Source organism: Engystomops pustulosus, chromosome 7, assembly GCF_040894005.1.
Source record: "Engystomops pustulosus chromosome 7, aEngPut4.maternal, whole genome shotgun sequence".
NCBI classification, from domain to species: domain Eukaryota; kingdom Metazoa; phylum Chordata; class Amphibia; order Anura; family Leptodactylidae; genus Engystomops; species Engystomops pustulosus.
In genome coordinates, this window is record NC_092417.1 from 113,254,885 (window position 1) to 113,276,043 (window position 21,159).

Genomic DNA, 21,159 nt, shown 5'->3' on the forward strand with positions numbered 1-21,159 from the left:
AAAATTTGGGCACTCGAGCTCTAAAAGGTTCGCCATCACTGCCCTAGGGGGTCTGAAAAATAGTAAAAGTAAAAATAAATGAAAGTTTAAAAAAAAAAATTATAATAACAAAACCTAAAAATTCAAATCACCCCCCTTTCCCTAGAACTGATAGAAACATAAATAAACAGTAAAAATCATAAACACATTAGGTTCATAGGTCCGCTATTAGGCTTTGCAATTCCATTAATATCCAGTCTACTTTATAACAAGTAATGGAACACGCAACTAAAATGTACTTGGTTCCAAAACATGCGCTTACCAAGATAAGTTAGTCTTCTACCCCTGCAAATAACATTCGTCAGAGTGTAATTCATAGTTTGGAAGATGAAATTGCTGGTATTTTACACAGGAATGACTTGCAGGATGATGTGAAAATGAAAAGATACAGCGACTTACTACACTTGGTACATGCTTAACACGATACACGAGAACTAGGGACTTTGAACCTTATTACGCCTCCTACTCCTGGTCATCAACATAAGCCAAATACAACGTCTGGTAAAAGCGCTGATATCCTTGAAATTACTAGTCATGTCAACCCACGCTTTAAGAAAAATGCAGGTCTCTTGCTAAACAAGCTGTCCCAAAACCATGACATTACAACGTGGAATGATAAAGGAGAATTTATTTACAAAGGTAATGTGGTCCCAGGCTCTAATATGATAGACCTGATACGCAATACGACCCAGAGTCACAGCCTGCTAAAAAACAAAATACCTACTGGCTGGGACATATTTCTGCAAGCCATGGCTGAACTAAATATCTCCTCTACAGTTGTGGGTAATTCAACTACGTGAGAGAATCTGGAAGCAATAAAAATGTCACCGATTGAACCATCCGAATCATTCACTCCCACATGCAGAGGACTGTCTTTCATCCATCCCAACGGGGATAACGCAGGGAAGTTTACTCCCAAAGAAAAGTGAAAAGGGGGCTCCCCTTATTACAAACTGCTTGGTTAAGTCTGTAATGCAATTGTCTGAATTTTTATACATTTTTATTATTCTTTGCTGTATAGATTAAGCTCTTTGTTTTTGTATCAGATTAATGCAGTATATCGCAATGTACTTTTAAACAGTTGTGTAAATCCTACACATCCTACTTATCTTAGTACAGACAACATTTCAACTTCTGTTTTTTTGTGTGTAAAATTTCCTTTCTTTGCGTAATATCGCAATCTGATACATCCTACTTATCTTAGTACAGTTTTAGCTGTCTTTGCGGATGTTGCCAATCAACTAATGTAATAATGGGATCTTATCAGCTAAAAGCAGAGAATATAAGGACAGAGCTACACTAAGTCTCTAAACTTATTACAAACTACATGTCTAAGGCTGACATGCAATTGTCTGAATTTTTATACATTTTTTATTTTTCTTTGCTGTATAAATTAAACTCATTGGGCGTCATTTACTAAGGGCCCGAATCGTGTTTTATGGTGGGTTACCTGAATTTTTCAGTTTTGCACCGATTTTCCCTGAATCGCCCCGGGTTTTTGGCGCACATGATCGGATTGTGGCGCATCGGCACCGGCATGCAAACGACGGAAATCGGGGGCGTGGCCGAGCGAAAACCCGACGGATTCGGAAAAACAGACGCATTTTTTTTAAAAAAAGTGTCCCATTCATACATTCAGGATGGACAGTGTTGTGGTGGGACGTCATTTCCGTGGGGCAATGTGCAGTGATGGCAGTTACACATCATTACTATGGTAACAGAGCAGGGCAGTCTGTTAGATCATCACAGGGAGCAAAGCATAAGAGGGAGGAGATGTTAGTGAGAACTGGGAGTTGTCGTATCTTAGTATCTGGTAGCCATTTTAGACATAACTAAATCTACTTTTGAAAAATTTTGTGAATCATAAAAGTAAGCTCCTCTCTGTGATTAATGACATTGAGTTATACTGTATTAATTAATTTATAGCATCATGGGTTTTTGTATCAGATGTTCATATTCCCAGAATACATCTTTAACTGCTTCTGCCTTCGAAAGGGGAAATACAGTATTTTTATTTTCTCATGACTTTTAAGGGTGTGCAGCAATAGGACCATCCATTAATAAGACACCTTACTCCTATCATGAAGTCTTAGTTTTGGGCCCACCGTGTAAATACAACAACAAATAAAAGGAATATAGTAATGAGGTAGAAAATCAGAAATAGACGATCAACCACTAGAGCAACAGTGTGCCAGTCTGTTTCCTCATTATCTTCATTAGCGTCAATCAATTTCTTGTGAATATTTTGCACTTCTTTCAAGAGTGTCTTCAGTAACTCTACTTCCAAAGAGTTTTCCATATTTGTGTATAATACATCAATTACTTGATGAGAAGCCAAGCTGATTTCTGTGTTAACTGTATAACCTAAGAAAAATAATAGACAGTTGTAATGTTACATGTAATTATATTAATTGTGGGAGGTTTAATTAGATCAGTGTACTAAAATTCAGGCACATGTTCCACCCATGAAGACATTTTTTGTACTTTGCTGGAAAGTTTACAAAAGTGTCTGGAAAAGGGGCATGAATCTCATAAGTTGTAAAATTGCAGATCTGCTAATGACATAGTGAACTGAAAAAGGCTTGAATGTATCATGTCATAAAGATTAAAAAGTAGGTCACATGGCATTCCAGTTGGCACATCTATTTCACTAATGCTGTGTAAGGCTATATTCGCAAAAACATATGGGGAACGTATATATGGGAGACGTATATATGTCGTATATATAACGTATATATATTGGGAGCCGTACAATGCAGCAAACATGTGGCACCGTACCGCTCCATAGCCTGTAGAAAGATAGGACATGTCCTATCTTTCAACGGAATACAGAGCCGTGCGCTGTGTATTCCTATGGAGAGGGGCGGGGTGAGCAGCGCTCATCCCCTGCTCCTCTCCTCCGGCGACGATGTATCCCCGCCGTACTATGGTACGGCAGGCATACATCGTGCAAATCTAGCCTAAGAGGACTTTAAGTTCTTCAAATCAGATGACTATTGAAAGCAAGATAAAGTTACCTGATTGGAATGGGGTTGTAAATTTAAGGGTTTTTTGGGGATCCACAAGGTCACTACTGCAACGTCCTTACAGCATAAAATAAAAAAATAGCCTATCCCAAACACCTATCAGGGGGGCACCACAATTTAGTTTCTTTTCCAACACTCACACCTTTTTTTTGTCTCTCAATTTTGCTGCAGGTCTTTAATTTTGACACTTTTCCTGCACTTCTAGTTTCCTAACTTAGTATAGGTTAGCCTATGGTACTATGACTTTCTCTTTTTAGTTTTTAGTTTGTTGTTCTTCTGCAGAGTTCCTTTTAGTGTTATCATTCTAGATATCAAAAAGAGTTTATAACCCACATCCATTCAAAACATGTCAAATTATTGCTATTGTGTCTCTTTTGAGATAATCTTCCTATCATCCCTTAAATAAGAAACATCAAAAACTACCATGTCTGATGTCATATGTTTACTGGATTTTGTTTATTGGAGTTTTTTGGCCCACAAAAAAGCATAGGAAAGTGTCCTGCGTGACATCACCTCCTTCTACCTTCTGGATAAGTAGGAGACATCACACAAGAGGCATAAATTTCCCCATGTTGGAGAGGGAGGTGAAATCATGGAGGAGGCATGAATAATTAGCAGCAAAGAGTGCTGGACATCAATAAACCCTCAATAAATGTGGCACATGATATTTCAGGTGCAAATTACTCCAGTGTTCCGACGTAAACAAATCGATACATTGTCTACACAGCGATTGTTATGTGGCAGATCTATGTTTGGATCTATGCCTCTTTTGATTCACATTCATGATCTTATTTGACTTGACAGCAGTTGCCTCATACTGGTTGCTACAGTTCTCTACACTTTATCTGAAATTCTTTAGTCTTTTTGAACTCAATTTGTAGGCTTTCTAAAAATACCTTTCCTGTTATCTGCCATTTTAGAGGAAAACATTTTTCTTTATGCAAAGTAGCTTCTCAGGGCACCAGGAGTAGAGATGGGCGAATTTGTGAAAATTCGCTTCGATACGGTTCGCCGAATTTTCAAACAAAATTCGATTCGAATCGAATCACGCCATGGGACTAAATTACGTCACATGCCGGGTGCAGGTACATGGAGAAGGCTCACGGGCTGAGCCCTCTCCATAGCTGGTAAGTCTTTGCAGCAAAGACTTACCAGTAACACCCGCATCGGCGCCGCCATCTTGCTGAGGATCGGCGCTCCCCGTGTCGGGGAGCATCGATCCGTCACCATGACGACCTCGGGTCTTCCGAAGAGACCCGAGGCTGCCTCGGCTTAACCCCTTTATTACAATGTGCGATCAGCCCATTGTAATGAATAAGGTAAATCCCCATATACTGCCATACTATAGTATGGCAGTATATGATAGGATCGACCAGACAACCTAGGGTTAAAGTACCCTAGGGAGTCTGAAAAAAAGTCAAAATAAAAATAAAAAAATTTTAATAAAAAACCTAAAAATTCCAATCACCCCCTTTCCCTAGAACTGATATAAAAATAAATAAACAGTAAAAATCATAAACACATTAGGAATCGCCGCGTCCAAAAATGTTCTACAAAAATATTAGTTTTTCACTGCATTTAACCCCGTAACGGAAAATAGCGTCCAAAGTCAAAAATGGCACTTTTTGCCATTTTGAAAAATATAAAAAAAATTCTATAAAAAGTGATCAAAAGCTCGTACAGTCTTTAAAATGATAGCAATTAAAATGTCATCACACGGTAGGGACACTACCGCCATACAGTGAGGAACACTACCCCTATACAGTGAAAAACACTACCGCCATACAGTGAGGAACACTACCCCCATACAGTGAGGAACACTACCGCCATACAGTGAGGAACACTACCGCCATACAGTGAGGAACACTACCGCCATATAGTGAGGAATACTACCCCCATACAGTGAGGGACACTAACCCCATACAGTGAGAAACACAACAGCCATACAATGAGGAACACTACCGCCATACAGTGAGCAATAAAACCATACAGTGAGGAACACTAGCGGCATACAGTGAGGAACACTAGCGGCATACAGTGAGGAACACTACCCCCATACAATGAGGAACACTAACCCCATACAGTGAGGAACACTACCGCCATACAGTGAGGAACACTACCGCCATACAGTGAGGAACACTACCCCCATACAGTGAGGAACACTACCCTCATACAGTAAGGAACACTACCGCCATACAGTGAGGAACACTACCCCCATACAGTGAGGAACACTACCGCCATACAGTGAGGAACACTACCTTCATACAGTGAGGAACACTACCCCCATACAGTGAGGAATACTACCGCCATACAGTGAGGAACACTATCCCCATACAGTGAGGGACACTACTCCCATACAGTGAGGAACACTACATCCATACAGTGAGGAACACTACTCCTATACAGTGAGGACAATACTGCCATACAGTGAGGGACACTACCCCCCATACAGTGAGGAATACAGCCATACAGTGAGGAATACAGCCATACAGTGAGGAACACTATCCCCATACAGTGAGGGACACTATCCCCATACAGTGAGGAACACTACCACCGTACAGTGAGGAATACTACCGGCATACAGTGAGGAACACTACCCCCATAAAGTGAGGAACACTACCACCGTACAGTGAGGAACACTACCACCGTACAGTGAGGAACACTACCTCCATACAGTGAGGAACACTACCCCCATACAGTGAAGAACACTACCCCCATATAGTGAGGAACACCACCGCCATACAGTGCGGAACACTACCCCCATACAGTGAGGAACACTACACCCATACAGTGAGGAATACTACCGCCATACAGTGAGGAACACTATCCCCATACAGTGAGGGACACTACCCCCATACAGTGAGGAACACTACCTCCATACAGTGAGGAACACTACCGCCATACAGTGAGGAACACTACCCCCATAAAGTGAGGAACACTACTGCCATACAGTGAGGAACACTACCTCCATACAGTGAAGAACACTACCGCCATACAGTGAGGAACACTACCCCCATAAAGTGAGGAACACTACCACCGTACAGTGAGGAACACTACCTCCATACAGTGAGGAACACTACCCCCATACAGTGAGGAACACTACCCCCATACAGTGAGGAACACTACAGCCATACAGTGAGGTACACTACCCCCATACAGTGAAGAACACTACCGCCATACAGTGAGGAACACCACCGCCATACAGTGAGGAACACTACCGCCATGTTCTTTTCTTCTTCCCAGAGCTCTCTGGCCCATGTAACACTTTGTGCATTTTTTACTTGTGGGGTGATTTTTTGCTGGTAGATACCCTTTAAAGTGTTATTAAACTTTTGTGAACATTTTATAAATCAATATAGCAGATGGTGAAAATAAAATTTGTGATTTATAAGAAAATACGTTCCATTGTGCTTATTTTTTGAGGAGACTACCTACCTTGCCTAACTACATTGCATTAATCACTTAGTGACCGAGCTCATTTGTGCCTTGATGACCAAGGCCTATTTTTCAAAACCGGTTATAACTCTAGAAATCCATAACTTACCTAGGTGTTTTTTGAGCTTGTTGTTTGTGACAAATTTTGTACTTCAAGTGAGTGGGAAGTTTTGTTTGATATATTAAGCATTTACGAAAAAAACATTTTGGTAAACATTTTCAAAAAATTAGCTATTTTCAAAATTCTAAATGTTCTGTTTTTCAAACTGATTGCCTTAATACCCAAATTAGTTAAATACTAACATTTACCATATATCAGCTTTGTGTTGGTGTCATTTTAGAAGTGTCTTTTTGTTTTATTACAATGCTAGAAAGATCACAAATCGAACAGCATTCACTGAAATCTTCAAGAAAATTTTAGAATCCATAATTTTAAGAATCATTTTATTTCAATAGGGGTTCTGGAAGTTCTGTTAATAGAACACATATGACCCTGTTCTATTAACTTCAAACCGTAAACTATATTTAAAACAGCAGGTAGGAAGCTTGTTAACCCTTTAAGTATTTTACAGAACTTTAAACAAAATAAAGGTTTGATTTGGAATTCACTATTTATCATTAATATATGGTTTACCCACAGAAACCGAATAAAAGTAGAAAATGCATCTACGAATTTATTTGTAGTTTCTTCCGAGTAAGAGGATAACCCATATGTGCATGTAACCCACTGTCTGGGCACATGGCGAAGCGCAGAAGGGAAGGAGCGCCACAGAGCTTTTGTAAGATCGTATTTCCTTCACGTTTAGTTGGAAAAAGTGTTGGAAAAAGTGTTACCAAAACATCTGATCACAAGTGGAGCCTTTGGAATGTGAACATGGCCTCAGGGTTAGAAGTGCCATTGGTCCTGAGGAAGTCTCCAGTTGGAGACGGAATGCGTGGGTAGCCCTCCACCTCCTATTGACTCGCTACCTTACCCAGCTTTTCTCCTACCACTTGACTTGTAACATATGCTAAGGACTTGCCTTGTGTACTTGACATGTTTGACCATTCATACTTTGGGAGATTTCTCTGATGACTGAGTACTTACCTGCATTAGTCCTTAGATTTGATATATATCTTGTAGTGGTTGGAAATATTTTATGATGTATTCATTTTTTACTACTATTGGGGTAGTTTAGGTGATTTTGGATCTATTTAGGAGGTGTGTGGTTGTTTTACTTGGCCAAAACAACTTATATGTACTTTGGTACTATTTTTAATTTATTTTATATGTTAATTTTTCTATGTTAGATTTATGTGTCTAGGTGATTAATAAAATTACTTATGTTTTGCGATTTTGCCTTCATGTCACACATTTTTTCATCTTTTCATGAATTGGTGGGTTGTGTGTCGACACACTTTACAATACCGTGATCTGGTTGTGCAGGGTTTTCTTTTAGATTTGGTTGTAGGAGAAAGAACATCACCAAGACACATAGAAGTTTTACTTAAAGGGGTTGTCCGCTTTCAGCAAATAATTGATATGTTTTGTGTAAGGCGAAGTTATAAGATTTTCCAATATACTTTCTGTATCAATCCTCACAGTTTTCTAGATCTACAGTATGCTTGCTCTCATCCTATAGAGAGCTTCTATGTTTACTTCCAGTGGATAAAAATCTGTCAGACCATGGTCAGATTTCTTTCTACTGGAAGTAAACATAGAAGCTTTACATAGCAGGAAAGCAAGCAGAGATCTAGAAAAACAGTGATGAATTGATACAGAAAGCATATTGGAAAATTGTATAACTTTTCCTTACACAAACCATATCAATTATTTGCTGAAAGTGAACAACCCCTTTAATGAAGTATATTAAAAAGTTAACTCTTTAAAACTCATTTGCCCCCTTTTTTCATAAGCTTTAAATCTATGGTGAGCAGTGGTCACTAGTGGAGTATATAAGAATATTTGCATTTAGCTGCGTGTTCTATTAGACATAAATGGCGTCAGCCACTTATGCCACTTACCATCTTTTGTTAACGTCTCAGTTTTTACTTCATGTCTATGAGGTAGTTTGAAAAACAGCACACGAGCTAGACATTTTATAACCAAGAAATGAATCCAGCCTGGCACTTCTGAGTTTGTGTCAGACAGATCGTTCATGTAGGTAGTTGCGATGGATCCAATAATGCTAGCCACCATGATGGCCATACAGGTACAACAGAATACACCTATAGAACAAACATAAAATAGACAGCATAATATAATATTATAATATATAATTATAATTATTATAATATAATATTATCATGCATAAATATAACAGAAAAAAAATATAGAACGGACAGGGGGCATAACTAAAGGAAAATGGCTGGGTATACACTTAGGTGCTGTAATGTTTTCTAAGTATTTATCAAACCATATACTGTATATGTATTTACCTGAATGCTAAATATAATATACATCTTGTCACTAATTTGGCTTCATAAGTGCCACATATTTATTTGGCAAATATTCAGGCCTGAATAGTACTTTAGGTCTTTAGATAGTGGGTTCATTGTTTTCAGTAATGTTGAGGGTGCAGCCACAAGTTCAGTTTTTCAATTGCAATTTTTGAAGCCAAAAGCAGTTGTGGATCATAATGGGTGAGGACTTATCACTAAGAAGAGCTTCTCCTCCTCTATTATCACTCCACTTCTGGTTTGGGCATCTGAAAAACTGAGCGTGTGGGCACACCCTTAAAGAAGGACTTTTCACATCCCCTCTACAGAGGTGTCAGACGACCAATTCTAACACAGGTGGAACGTATTCTCTACCCTCTGTGCAATAAGTATGATTAGTTTAGACTCGCTACTGTTCCATTTGCATCCCATTAGTGTAAACTAGTACCATGAGCAAAAAGGGTCCTAGCCAAAAGTATTTTGTGGGGCAATTTAATTTAAAGAGCTTTGTTCCAGTTTTCTGTCAGACTTTGCACAATCTTTCTAGTGTAAACTGCTTGCACAGGTATTTGAGAAATGTCTGCATAACAAATGTGTTTTCAACACAACCCTTTTGTGGTGCATTTACATTAGGCATCATGCGACACAAATTAGGGCCGTTCTGGCACCAGATTCATGATTTCTTAATCAATTTGGCCCACCCAGCATTATACACAGGAAGAGCACTTTTAGTGCAGTTACTACTTTCTTAGTTAATGTGACCCACTATTTTTTTACTGTTAAGAGAGTGATATGTAAGAGTTGACAAAAAAAAAACATACTCAACAACGGAGGGCTCTCAGATGTAGCAAGAACTTGGTTCAGAACAACAAGAAGTAAAGCAAAACCGAGTACAACTGTGATTTTAAACATAAGCCTCTCTGTATCTTCTAGATGTATAAACATGGCAATTACATCCAGGAAAATCAAAAAGCAAATTGGGACGATAAAGGCGATGACCTGAACTGAGGCGTTCCTTTTAATAGTGACCTAAAAGAAGCAAAATAGAGCAATACATAGAACATATGTCATTAAGATTAGATTGAGTCTAATGCACACTCAATAATAATGTATATATAATGGGGCTTATTTACTAAGGTCCCGCGGCCGCATTTCCGTTGGGTTTTCCGACGTTTTCGGAGATCGCGCAGGGAATTGCGTTGCACGCAATTAGATTGTGTTGCAATCGCACCAGCTTTCATGCGACATAAATCGGGGTGCGGGCCAATGAATGATCCCACAGATTCAGACAACGCACAGGATTTAACATTTAAATTGTGTCGCAAGCAAAGCACTTACATGCACTGGGAAGAAGAAGGTGAACTCCAGCGGACCTGATCGGGGAAAGATAGATGCAGGATATCGGGCGCACGATCTTCCTGAATCGCGGCAGCGGGATCGCGTCGGGACAGGTGAGTAAATCTGCCCCATTGAATATGACAACACTAAGACAGACAACGCTATATACCAGGAAATATTTTAAGTTGCACACTCAGCCCTTTAGGAGCTGCACTACAGTCAAGGACCGATCCCACATCCACAAGCCATGAAATAAATAAAAACAATCTGACCGGAGCTCCTACTGTGTCCATTTTAAATGTGCCTTGACAAATCCATCGTTCCATTCCACTTCTAATCCTTAGGAACTTTTCAGGTGTGGTTCCACGAAAAAGGTACTTAGATGAGAAAAGACCACTATTCAGACGATTCCGCTGCATTTTCTTATGCCTTGCAACCACTCTATTTATTGCGGGTTGCTGCAGAAAGATTTGAACAGCAATAGTGCAGTATGTTCAACCAAGTTAAAAGTGTTTTTATCTGAATACATTTTAACTTGGTTGAACATACTGCACTATTGCTGTTCAAATCTTTCTACAGCAACCCGCAATAAATAGAGTGGTTGCAAGGCATAAGAAAACGCAGCGGAATCGTCTGAATAGTGGTCTATTCTCATCTAAGTACCTTTTTCGTGGAACCACACCTGAAAAGTTCCTAAGGATTAGAAGTGGAACGCAACAGTGGATTTGTCAAAGCACATTTAAAAAGGACACAGTCGGAGCTCCAGTCAGATTGTTTTTATTTATTTCATGGCTCTTTACCAGGGGTACTTAACTACTTTAAAGGAAAACTACCACCAGCTTTTAAATGTATTAAAGGAAATCTATCCCTGGATCCCAGCAGAAATGACGTCCTCACACCACCCTTTGGGCTGAGTACCACTGATCCCAGGACATATTTTGTTTATTTAGGGACAAAAGCCAATAGTTTAGCAAGAAAAAAGTATTTTAAAATGTATACAAATGAGGCTTCGTCGCTGCACATGTCACCCTGGCACTGATCTTCACCAAGCCAGACCGAGTGAAGGTAAGTGCGAGTCCCGCAAAACACTTTTTTTTTTTGAGGGGGGTTTTCGTTCGGCCACACCCCCCGATTTCCGTCGCGTGCATGCCAGCGCCGATGCACCACAATCCGATCGCGTGCGCCAAAATCCCGGGGCAATTCAGGGGAAATCAGCGCAAATCGGAAATATTCGGGTAACACGTCGGGAAAACGCGAATCGGGCCAGTAGTAAATGACCCCCACAGAATCCAATGCAATGTGCCGCAGGTAAGCACAGCCAGGGCAATACTTAAGGGTATCCGTGCATGTGTGGTCACTGAATCTTGCGCAGCCAACCGCAACACTTTGCAGCTGTGCAAGATTCACTTACTGCACAAGCATGAGATGTGCTGAGAGCTCACCGGGTCTCGGTCCAAGGAGGAGGAATGCAACGAAGATGGAGGAGTACATAATTAAGTATCGGAGGCCGAATCCCCAGGGTGAGTGGAGCGATGAAGCCTTTATTTGTGGTATATGAGGTTTTAAGGATTTTTATTATATTTTTATTAAATTTATTATATTAATTTTTATTATTTTTAAGGTATACAAAGTGGTGGTAACACAGGAATGGGAACACAGAAATGTTTATATGTTTACAATTTTGTTTTAAGCCTCACATTTCCCTAGCAGGTAGTATATGGCACTGGAGGTTATGCATGACTAAAGTGCTCAGAACATGTACAAGTTTGTACAACTGTTCATTTGTTACTTACCACATATTGAGCTCCATTTGGTATATCATATACACTAAAATTTAACAGCTTCCATTCTCCAATATTAAAAAAATGTTCTTTTGACCGATTGTTTATATAAGAGGAATCATATTTTGGTATAAATTCTATGTCTGCAAAATAAAATTATACATGTTAGCAATCAAGAAATTCTGTTTATTATTTTTAGTTTTATGGATCAAAAGAGCATTTCCCATCAAAGAATTCAATAAACACAAGTGATGCCATGTTCCTGTAGGAAAATAAGATACACTTACCGGTAGTTAATTATAGCACTGAGATGAGCGAGCGCTAAAATGCTCGAGTGCTCGTTATTCGAGACAAACTTTTCCTTTCTTGAATAACGAGCCCCATTGAAGTCAATGGGAGACTTGAGCATTTTTCAAAGGGACCATGGTTCGGGAATAAAATGTGTTATTTAGTAGAAAAAGAATGTCTTCTGATAAGTTAGCAGATGTATGCAAACATCTGCAATCTATTCTTCCCTGCTCCGTGCGTATATTATCTCCCGACAAGTTAGCAGATGTGAAGAACAGTGAAGAATAGAATAAAAACGGTGAACACAGTGAACACAGGATCATTTAAGTGAAAAAAAACTGTGAAAAACACTGTGAAGAATAGATTACAGATGTTCGGCACATCTGCTTACTTGTCGGGAGATACGCGCGGAATAGTGCGAACAAAATAGCATGTAAAGAACACATTGCAGATGTTTCCATACCTCACCCTCTATGCCCTTCCCCCCTCTCCTGGTGAACCCCTGTTATAACTTGTCCTGTCATCTCTTATCTGCAACTTTCTCTCTGAGCTTTCAGCAAGTGTCTGAGACCTCGGGATCTTCTCCTGTGTTTCCCCCATTCACACACAGCGGATTTAACTGATTGCAGGTGCTGTCCTTGGTGCTGATCTCCTGGATGCACTGTCCTGGGATCCGCTCCTCTTCTTCCACTGAAGTCTCCCCGATTTCTCTGCCCTTCCCTATGTCTCTGTACTGTTCCCCGATCTCTCTGTGCTGCTCCCCGATGTCTCTGTCCTGTTCCCTGATTTCGCTGTCTTCCTCCCCGATGTCTATGTTCTGTTTTCTGATGTCTCTGTCCTCCCTTATGTCTCTGTGCTGCTCCCCGATGTCTCTTTGAGGTCCCCCTATGTCTCTGTCCTGTTCCCCGATGTCTCTGTCCTGCTCCCCGATGTCTCTGTCCCGCTCCCCGATGTCTCTGTGCTGCTCACCAATTTCTCTGTGCTGCTCCCTGATGTCTCTGTGCTGCTCCCTGATGTCTCTGTGCTGCTCACCGATGTCTCTGTGCTGCTCCACGATGTCTCTGTGCTGCTCCACGATGTCTCTGTGCTGCTCCCCGATGTCTCTGTGCTGCTCCCTGATGTCTCTGTGCTGCTCCCTGATGTCTCTGTCCTGCTCTCCGATGTCTCTGTCCTGCTCCCCAATGTCTCTGTACTGCTCACCGTGTTCTTCAATGTGTTCTTCACACATATATATTGTTCTTCACATACTATTTTGTTTGCACCGTTCCACGCGTATCTTCCGACAGGTAAGCTGATGTGCCGAACATCTGTAATCTATTCTTCACTGTGTTTTTCACTTAAATGATCCTGTGTTCACTGTGTTCACTGTTTTTATTCTATTCTTCACTGTTCTTCACTGTGTTTTTTTAATTAAATGCTCGATCTCGAACATGGGAAATACTCGTCTGAGCAACGAGCCGTTTCGAGTACCTTAATACTCGAACGAGCATCAAGCTCGGACGAGTATACTCGCTCATCTCTAATTATTATTTTGATGGACAAGTTTCCTGTCATATTATCAAATTGACAGGTCCACTATTATCATCCTCATCTACTCACAGATGGAGACTAAACAGGTTTAGACTAAACACATGTCATGTGAAAACATATATTGGAAGGCTCCACTCACCTCAAATTTATATCCAACAGTATCCTGTCCCCTGGGGCACAGAATAGGTTGCTATGACAGACTGGTGTCTTATACAGACTCCAGGGTCCAACAATCAGCCCTATATGTAAGCAGATTCTTGGGAGTCCAATTAAGAGCATGTACAATGACAAACCATTTTTCACTTTTATGTCTGTCAGAAACCCCCAGAAGGGTAAACATAATGGGGGTTGAATTTTGTTTCCCCTTTACTTTTCTAACTAATCTGATTGACAAATGCTGGCTGTACAAAAGGGATTGTTGTTGAAAAGACTCTTTAAAACGGTTTCTAGGAATTATGCATTAATATATTAATTATGTATTGAACTGCAATAAGTCACTTTTAAGATTCCTCAATAATATAAATTTATTGCATTTGTTTACCTGTAGAATTTAGAACAAAGTGAAATCTTTAAGCTTACCATCATTGAAATAATTTAAAACAGTTATGTTGCAACGCTGAGTGTCAAATGGAAAAAAGTAGACATCTAGGTTGCAGGTACTAGCAATCCTTATGGGTTTTCCAAATGAAATCAATCCATTATTATCAATATTGTAGAAAGGGATAACAGGATTCTTATCATCTGCCTCTGTCCTATAAATAAGATAATTGGCAAACAATGAAGATAGATACAACAATTATGTATTCAACTTAATGAACAACTTTTTACTTTGTTATATTTATATAAGTATCAACAAGGTAAGCAATCACCCAACCAAACTAATGTGCTTTTTATCAACTGTTATCAGTAGGATTATTCCAACAAATACCAGCCAATGGTACTTACCATACTTTCTTCAATACCAGATACTCATTAAGCTTCAGGTGCATATCGGTAATGTCAGGAGCAGCTAGTAATTCCATATACTAAAGCCAAGCTTTAACTGTTAAATAGATGGACCCTTATTTAAAGTACTGTAGTTTGGTACAAAGTTCAAGGTCAACTTATTTGAGCTTGCAAGGCACCCAGTTTCTCTGTCTGCAAAGCAAAAAACCCCAAATCATCAACCCTCCACTACTGTGGTATGAGGTGGTGGGGCTTATATACTTGGCAGGGCCGCATCTGCCATGTAAGTAGCCCGATAAATAAAACGCAACTGTCTCTTTAAGACATGGGTGCGACACAGCACCTGTTCATCTGCTCACACTGCTCCGTTCTATGCAGGGGCACATGTGGCATGTGATGATGTCATGCCTCTGCACTGAGCCGCGACTGATAAGAGGCAGGAGAAGAAGAGAGCTGCACGGTATGGGAGCACACTGTGTCTTTACTGACTTTCTTTGCACTAGATCTCTGTACAAGCAGTAACACTGATTCTGTGTACTGATTGGCTGAGCTGTTTGTGCATGTTCACGTGAATACCCTCAGTGCTCTGGCTGATATCATAACCAGGAAGTCCCACCCACTTCAGGAAAAGCTGAGAGGATTTTACAGGCAGTCCCCAGGTTATGTACAAGATAGGTTCTGTAGGTTTGTTCTTAAGTTGAATTTGTATGTAGGTCGGAACTGTATATTTTATAATTGTAACCCCAGTCAAAATTTTTTTGGTCTCTGTGTCAATTGGATTTTCAAAATTTTGGGTTGTCATAAGAACCAGGATTAACAATAAATCTTAATTGAAGACACATTTGATAACTGTTTATTGTAGCCTATGGCTAAAGTACAATAAATTACCGATTACCAGAGGTCTAGTCTGTAACTAGGGGTCGTTTGTAAGTCGAGAGTTCTTAAGTAGGGGACTGCCTGTATATCTATTCACAACTGAAAAAAGGGACTAAACCCCTATATTCTATATCACATATAACTCCTCAACAATAATCCACCATACAGCAAAGAAAAAGAGCTACAAGAAACATCTACTGAAAATATACTTTATTACAATATCAATACATAAATATATACAAATGTATACCATATAAGTGGAATGACCAAACAGAAGTGGAAAGCATCAGTGCGAAACACGTGTCGGGGTATATTACTGGCTCCCCTGGATCGCCCACCATGATGCTTTCGGGTGAGTGTATTGTGGCTATATGGATTTGTTGATGCCGGAAGGTACCTCCAGTTTTCACTCCATGTATATTGAACAATATTTTTATTTTTTTATTTTCACCCCCGATCCCTTCACTTTTGTACTCCATGGTTGCCCCTGTTTTCATCTGGGGCCACTTGCTTTCCCCTTCTGTTTGGTCGTTCCATGTATATGGTGTACATATATCTACGTACTGATATTGTAATAAGTATATTTTCAGCAGAAGTTTCTTGTAGCTCTTTTTCTCTGCTGTTTATATGTTTATATGCTATTCACCATATATCACAGGATAGAAAGTAGCCAGTAGCATGATATATGTATTATTGGAATTGTTGTCAAAGACTCTCTTGAGCTGTGCTAAAACTATTTTTTGTCATGTAATTTTACAGTTACTCTTTAACCCCTTCCCGACATTTGACATACTAGTACTGCATGGCGGGAGGTGACTTCCCGCAAAATGCAGTACTATTACGTCAAGCTTCTGGCGCCGGCTCCTGAACGGAGCCGGCGCCAGAAGCTGCGGGTGTCGGCTATATATTATAGCTGACACCCGCCTCTAACACCCGCGATCGGAGATTTCTCCGATCGCGGGTGTTAACCCCTAACACTTCGCGGTCGCGCTGACCGCGGCGTGTTAGAGGCATTTAAATTCAATTACATGTCAATCGGACCCCCCCGCGGCGCTTACCGGGGGGGTCCGCAGCTCCGATCGCAGCCCCGGGACTGCCGGTGCCCGGGGCTGCACGATCTTCATCCGGAAGCCGGGTCCCTGCCTCCTGGCAGGACCCGGCTGTAAGACACTGAGCATGCGCAGCATGCTCAGTGTCTTACATTACACAGTGCAATACATCTGTATTGCACTGTGTAAGCTGTAAAAGAGCTTGAACAAGTGATCAGAAGATCACTTGTTCAAGCTAAGATGTTAGTAACTGTAAAAAAAGTAAAAAAAATAAATAAAGCTTTTTTTTAAATAAAAAGAAATAATAAAAGAAAGTGAAAGTCCCCCCAAACACCACATTTCCCTTTACACAAGTAATAAACTATAAAAACACTAAATCACAAAAAAAACCCACTTATTTGGTATCGCTGCGTCCGTAACAATCTGTACAATAAATCCTAATCATAATTGGACCCGCTCGGTGAACGTGGTAAAAAAAAAACCAAAAAAACTTGCCAAAAATTTAAACTTTTTATCAAATTGCTTTACAAAAAATGTTCTAAAAAGTGATCCGAAAAAGTTACAATCACAAAAATGATACCAATGAAAAGAACATCTTGTCACGCAAAAAATAAGCTTACAACCAGCTCCGTCAACCAAAAAATACTATAGTTATGCCGGTATAAAAATGGCAATACTAAAACAAATGCAGTTTTCCTTCAATAAAATTGGACAAATATAAAATAAACTATATAAATGAGGTATCACCATAATCGTAGTGATCCGTAGAATAAAGATAATATATTATTGTTATGCTACAGTGAACACCCCCCCAAAAAAATGCTAAAAATCCAAAACAAGAATTGATGATTTTATTTTCCTCCACACGTAAAAAGTTAATAAAATTGCTTCAATAAGCTAAATACCCACTAAAATGAAGTTTTTTTACAGTGCATCTCATCTCGCAAAAAATAAGCCCTTATTTGTCTAAATTGCTTAAAGGGGTTATCCGGGTTTAATTTTTTTTTTATGGCCGGGCTGGGGAGGGATAGTTAAACATAATAAACATGGACTTACCTCCTCCGGCGCCGCCGATGTCCCGCGCCGCGGTCACTTCGTTCCGTGCCCCTGTAAACAAACAGGGGCACGGAACCCGCGCACAGGGAGCTTCCGGTCCGCGTTGTGGACGGCTCCTCCCATCCGTCCCTATCTCTCAGCGTTGTAAGCGCTGGGAGATGGTGCGCATGGGAGCTTCCGGCCGGCCGGAAGCTCCCTGTGCGCACTGTTAGTGAAGCTGGCGCACGGAGAAGACGGGCCGCGGCGCGGGACATCGGCAGCACCGGAGGAGGTAAGTACATGTTTATTATGTTTAAATAGCCCTCCCCAGCCCGGCCATAAAAAAAAAAATTAAACCCGGATAACCCCTTTAAAAAATAAAGATTTGTATAGCCTATTCCCAACGTGCGTTGTTATAGAACGGTGCGGCGGGTAGTGACTTGCCAACACGGTTCAGACACAGTGATCGGGGCAAGATGGCGGCTGTTCCTGACGGCCATCCATCCTGCCCCATGGAACAGAAGGGTTACGTCCCACCCACATGATCGCTGCTACTGGCTCATCAATTCAGACCAGCCAATAGCAGCGAATTTACTTATGACGTCTGTAGACACGGTGATCGGGGCAGGGTGGCGGCTGTTCCTGACAGCCACCAATTGTGCTTTGCGGTCCAGAGGGGTTTTGTTTCCCCCCTCTGTCCATGTTTGCCGCTATTGGCTGGTCGATTTGGTCCAGCCAAAAGCAGCAGTATTCGTCACAATGGGCATCGCTAGGGTGAATAAGAGCAACACTTGGCGATAATTTCCCTACGAAAAACGAAGATTTGGTACAAAAGCGCTGGCCGTACACATTGTAGAGATGATGCTGTACAACTCTTACGAGCTGTTCCAATGTGCAGGTCCTGCCGTATCATTTCTCCGTTTTCAAGAGGAAGATATTAGGAAACTAATATTGGGACAAGAAGGACGGGGCCCCAGTACCTCTGGTTTAGATGTTCCTGTGTTTTGCCAGGACAGAATTTTCCCGGTGAATTCTGCTGCTTGTAAAGGTAGGACTCACTAAAGAGTCTGTTCCAAAAGAGGAGTTAGGATGGACACTACATACTACTAATAGACCTGCGACACCTCCAGAGTGACAAAAGTTTAGTTGGTCCCCTGGTATATTCTACCTCCTTATACGCAACACATTCACAATTCACGCCCAACCTGTTGTGAATTAATTTTCGGTAAAATTAATAATTGTAACAACTGTTAGGTCCCATTGCTCCCTATACCCCTCCATTATTTCATAAGGGGCGCCACATAATGGGCTCTGAACTCTCCAGAAATAATTGCAATTTCCATCTTGGACTGTATTGCACATCATATTTGGAAACCACCTATATGTTCAAAATGCTCATTTCACCACGTGTATTACCCTACACCACATATTACACCTTGCTAAATTCCCCAAGGGGTGTACATTCAACAATTAGGGTCACTTTTTGGGTTTTCCTCTGTTTTGGTACCACTACGGCTCTCCAAATGTATCCTGACACATGTGAAGGATTTCTGTCAAATTTGGCCTCTAAAAGACAAACATCCCTCTTTTCCTCTACTGTGCGCCCATAAAGCATTTTATATGCACATGTGGGGTACTTCTACACTCGGGAGAAATAGTTTTACACCTTTTTTGGGGTTATTTAATATATTATCCCTTGTGACTTACAAAAATTAGGGGTAAAGTGACATTTATAGGAAAATTTTCACCTTTTTAATGTTTAGGGCCTAATTGGATCATTTACCTGTACGGGCAAATACATATATAACACATTGCAAAATTCTCTAAGGGGTGTACATTCAAAAATTAGGGACACTTTTTCGGATTCTTATCCGTTTTATACCACTAGGGTTCTCCAAATGCATGTCAAACATTTGTCAAATTTGGCTTCTAAAAGGCAAACATCCCCCTTTCCTTTTACTGTGCGCCCATACGACATTTTATATACACATGTGGGGTACTTCTACACTCGAGAGAAATAGGTTTACACATTTTGGGGGGTTATTATATTTTTTTATCCCTTGTGGCTATATAAAATTAGGAGTAAAATGACCTTTATAGGAAAATTTTTACCTTTTTCCTATTTAAGTCCTAATGAAATTAAACACCTTTACGGACAAATACACATATTACACCTTGCTAAATTCTCTAAGGGGTGTGCCTTCCAAAATGGTGACACATGTTTGGGTTCTCCTCTGTCTTGGTACCACTACAGCTCTCTAAATGCATCCTGACACATGTAAAGGATGTATGTCAAATTTGGCTTCTAAAAGGCCAACGCCCCTCTTTCCCTTCTGAGCTTCACTGCGTACCCATACAACATTTTATTTGCATGTGTGGGGCAATTTTATACTCGGGAGAAATGCTAGTACACATTTTTGGGTGTTGTTTCATCTTTAATGCCTTATGGGATACAAAAATTAGCCGTAAAAGTGACTTTTTTGGGAAAATGTTCATCTTTTTCCTTTTAGGGACCTAATTGAAACAAACACCTGTAGGGGAAAATACACATATTACACCTTGCTAAATTCTCCAAAGGGTGCACTTTCCAAAATGGTGACACTTGTTGGGGTTCCCCTCTGTTTTGGTACCACTAGGGCTTTCCAAATGCCTCCTGACACATGTAAAGGATGATTGTCAAATCTGGCTTCTAAAAGGCCAAAGCCCCTCTTTCCCTTCTGAGCTTCACTGTGTACCCATACAACACTTTATATGCAAAAGTGGTGCAGTTCTGTGATTAGGAGAAATAGTTTTACACATTTATGGGGGTTGTTTCATCTTTTATCCCTTGTGGCTTACAAAAATTTGGGGTAAAAGTGACTTTTTTGAGAAAATTTTCACCTTTTTTCCCTTTTGGGGCCTAATTGAATCAAACATCTGTTGGGGGAAATACACAAATTACACCTTGCTAAACTCTCCAAGGGGTGTACTTTCCAAAATGGTGTCTCATGTTGGGGCTTTCCTCTGTTTTGGTACCATTATGGCTCTCCAAATGCATCCTGTCACATGAAAACTTTTTCAGCCATATTTGCCCTCCAAAAACGAAACAACGCTCTTTCCATTCCAAGTGCCCCCATGTGCCCGTACAGCAGGGTACAGTGACAAAATGGGTATTGGCATACTCAGGAGGAATTGCCCTAAACATTGTAAAATGCATTTTCCTTTTTAACCCATTGTGAAGGTGCAAATTTTAGTGTTCAATGAATCTATAGTAAGATAAAATTACATTTCTGTAATTTCACTTTCATTTATCTTTCACCCTCATGAAACGCTCATAGGGTTAACAAAATTCCCAAAGGTTGTTTTGAATATTTTGAGGGGTGTAGTTTCTAAAATGGTGTCATTTGTGGGGGTTTCTTG

At 40.4% G+C, this 21,159-nt stretch overlaps 1 protein-coding gene across 1 annotated transcript; it reads right to left on the reverse strand.

The window, feature by feature from the left end:
• Positions 1–1,833: 1,833 nt before the first annotated feature.
• On the reverse strand, positions 1,834–14,844 carry LOC140070203 (5-hydroxytryptamine receptor 3A-like). Its single transcript, XM_072116552.1, has 6 exons — positions 14,801–14,844; positions 14,435–14,607; positions 12,050–12,180; positions 9,740–9,947; positions 8,505–8,708; positions 1,834–2,403 (listed from the first exon to the last, which is right to left on the reverse strand). The coding sequence occupies exons 1-6, from the start codon at positions 14,842–14,844 to the stop codon at positions 2,129–2,131; spliced, it is 1,035 nt and encodes a 344-aa protein (XP_071972653.1). The 3' UTR covers positions 1,834–2,128.
• Positions 14,845–21,159: the final 6,315 nt, after the last annotated feature.

Coding starts and splice junctions, on each gene's coding strand:
- LOC140070203 (XM_072116552.1), bottom strand. CDS start 14,844: ATGCACCTGAAGCTTAATGAGTATCTGGTATTGAAGAAAGTATG. Junction 14,608..14,800: donor CTGGTATTGAAGAAAGTATG/GTAAGTACCATT, acceptor TCTTATTTATAG/GACAGAGGCAGATGATAAGA. Junction 12,181..14,434: donor TTTAAATTATTTCAATGATG/GTAAGCTTAAAG, acceptor TTTATTTTGCAG/ACATAGAATTTATACCAAAA.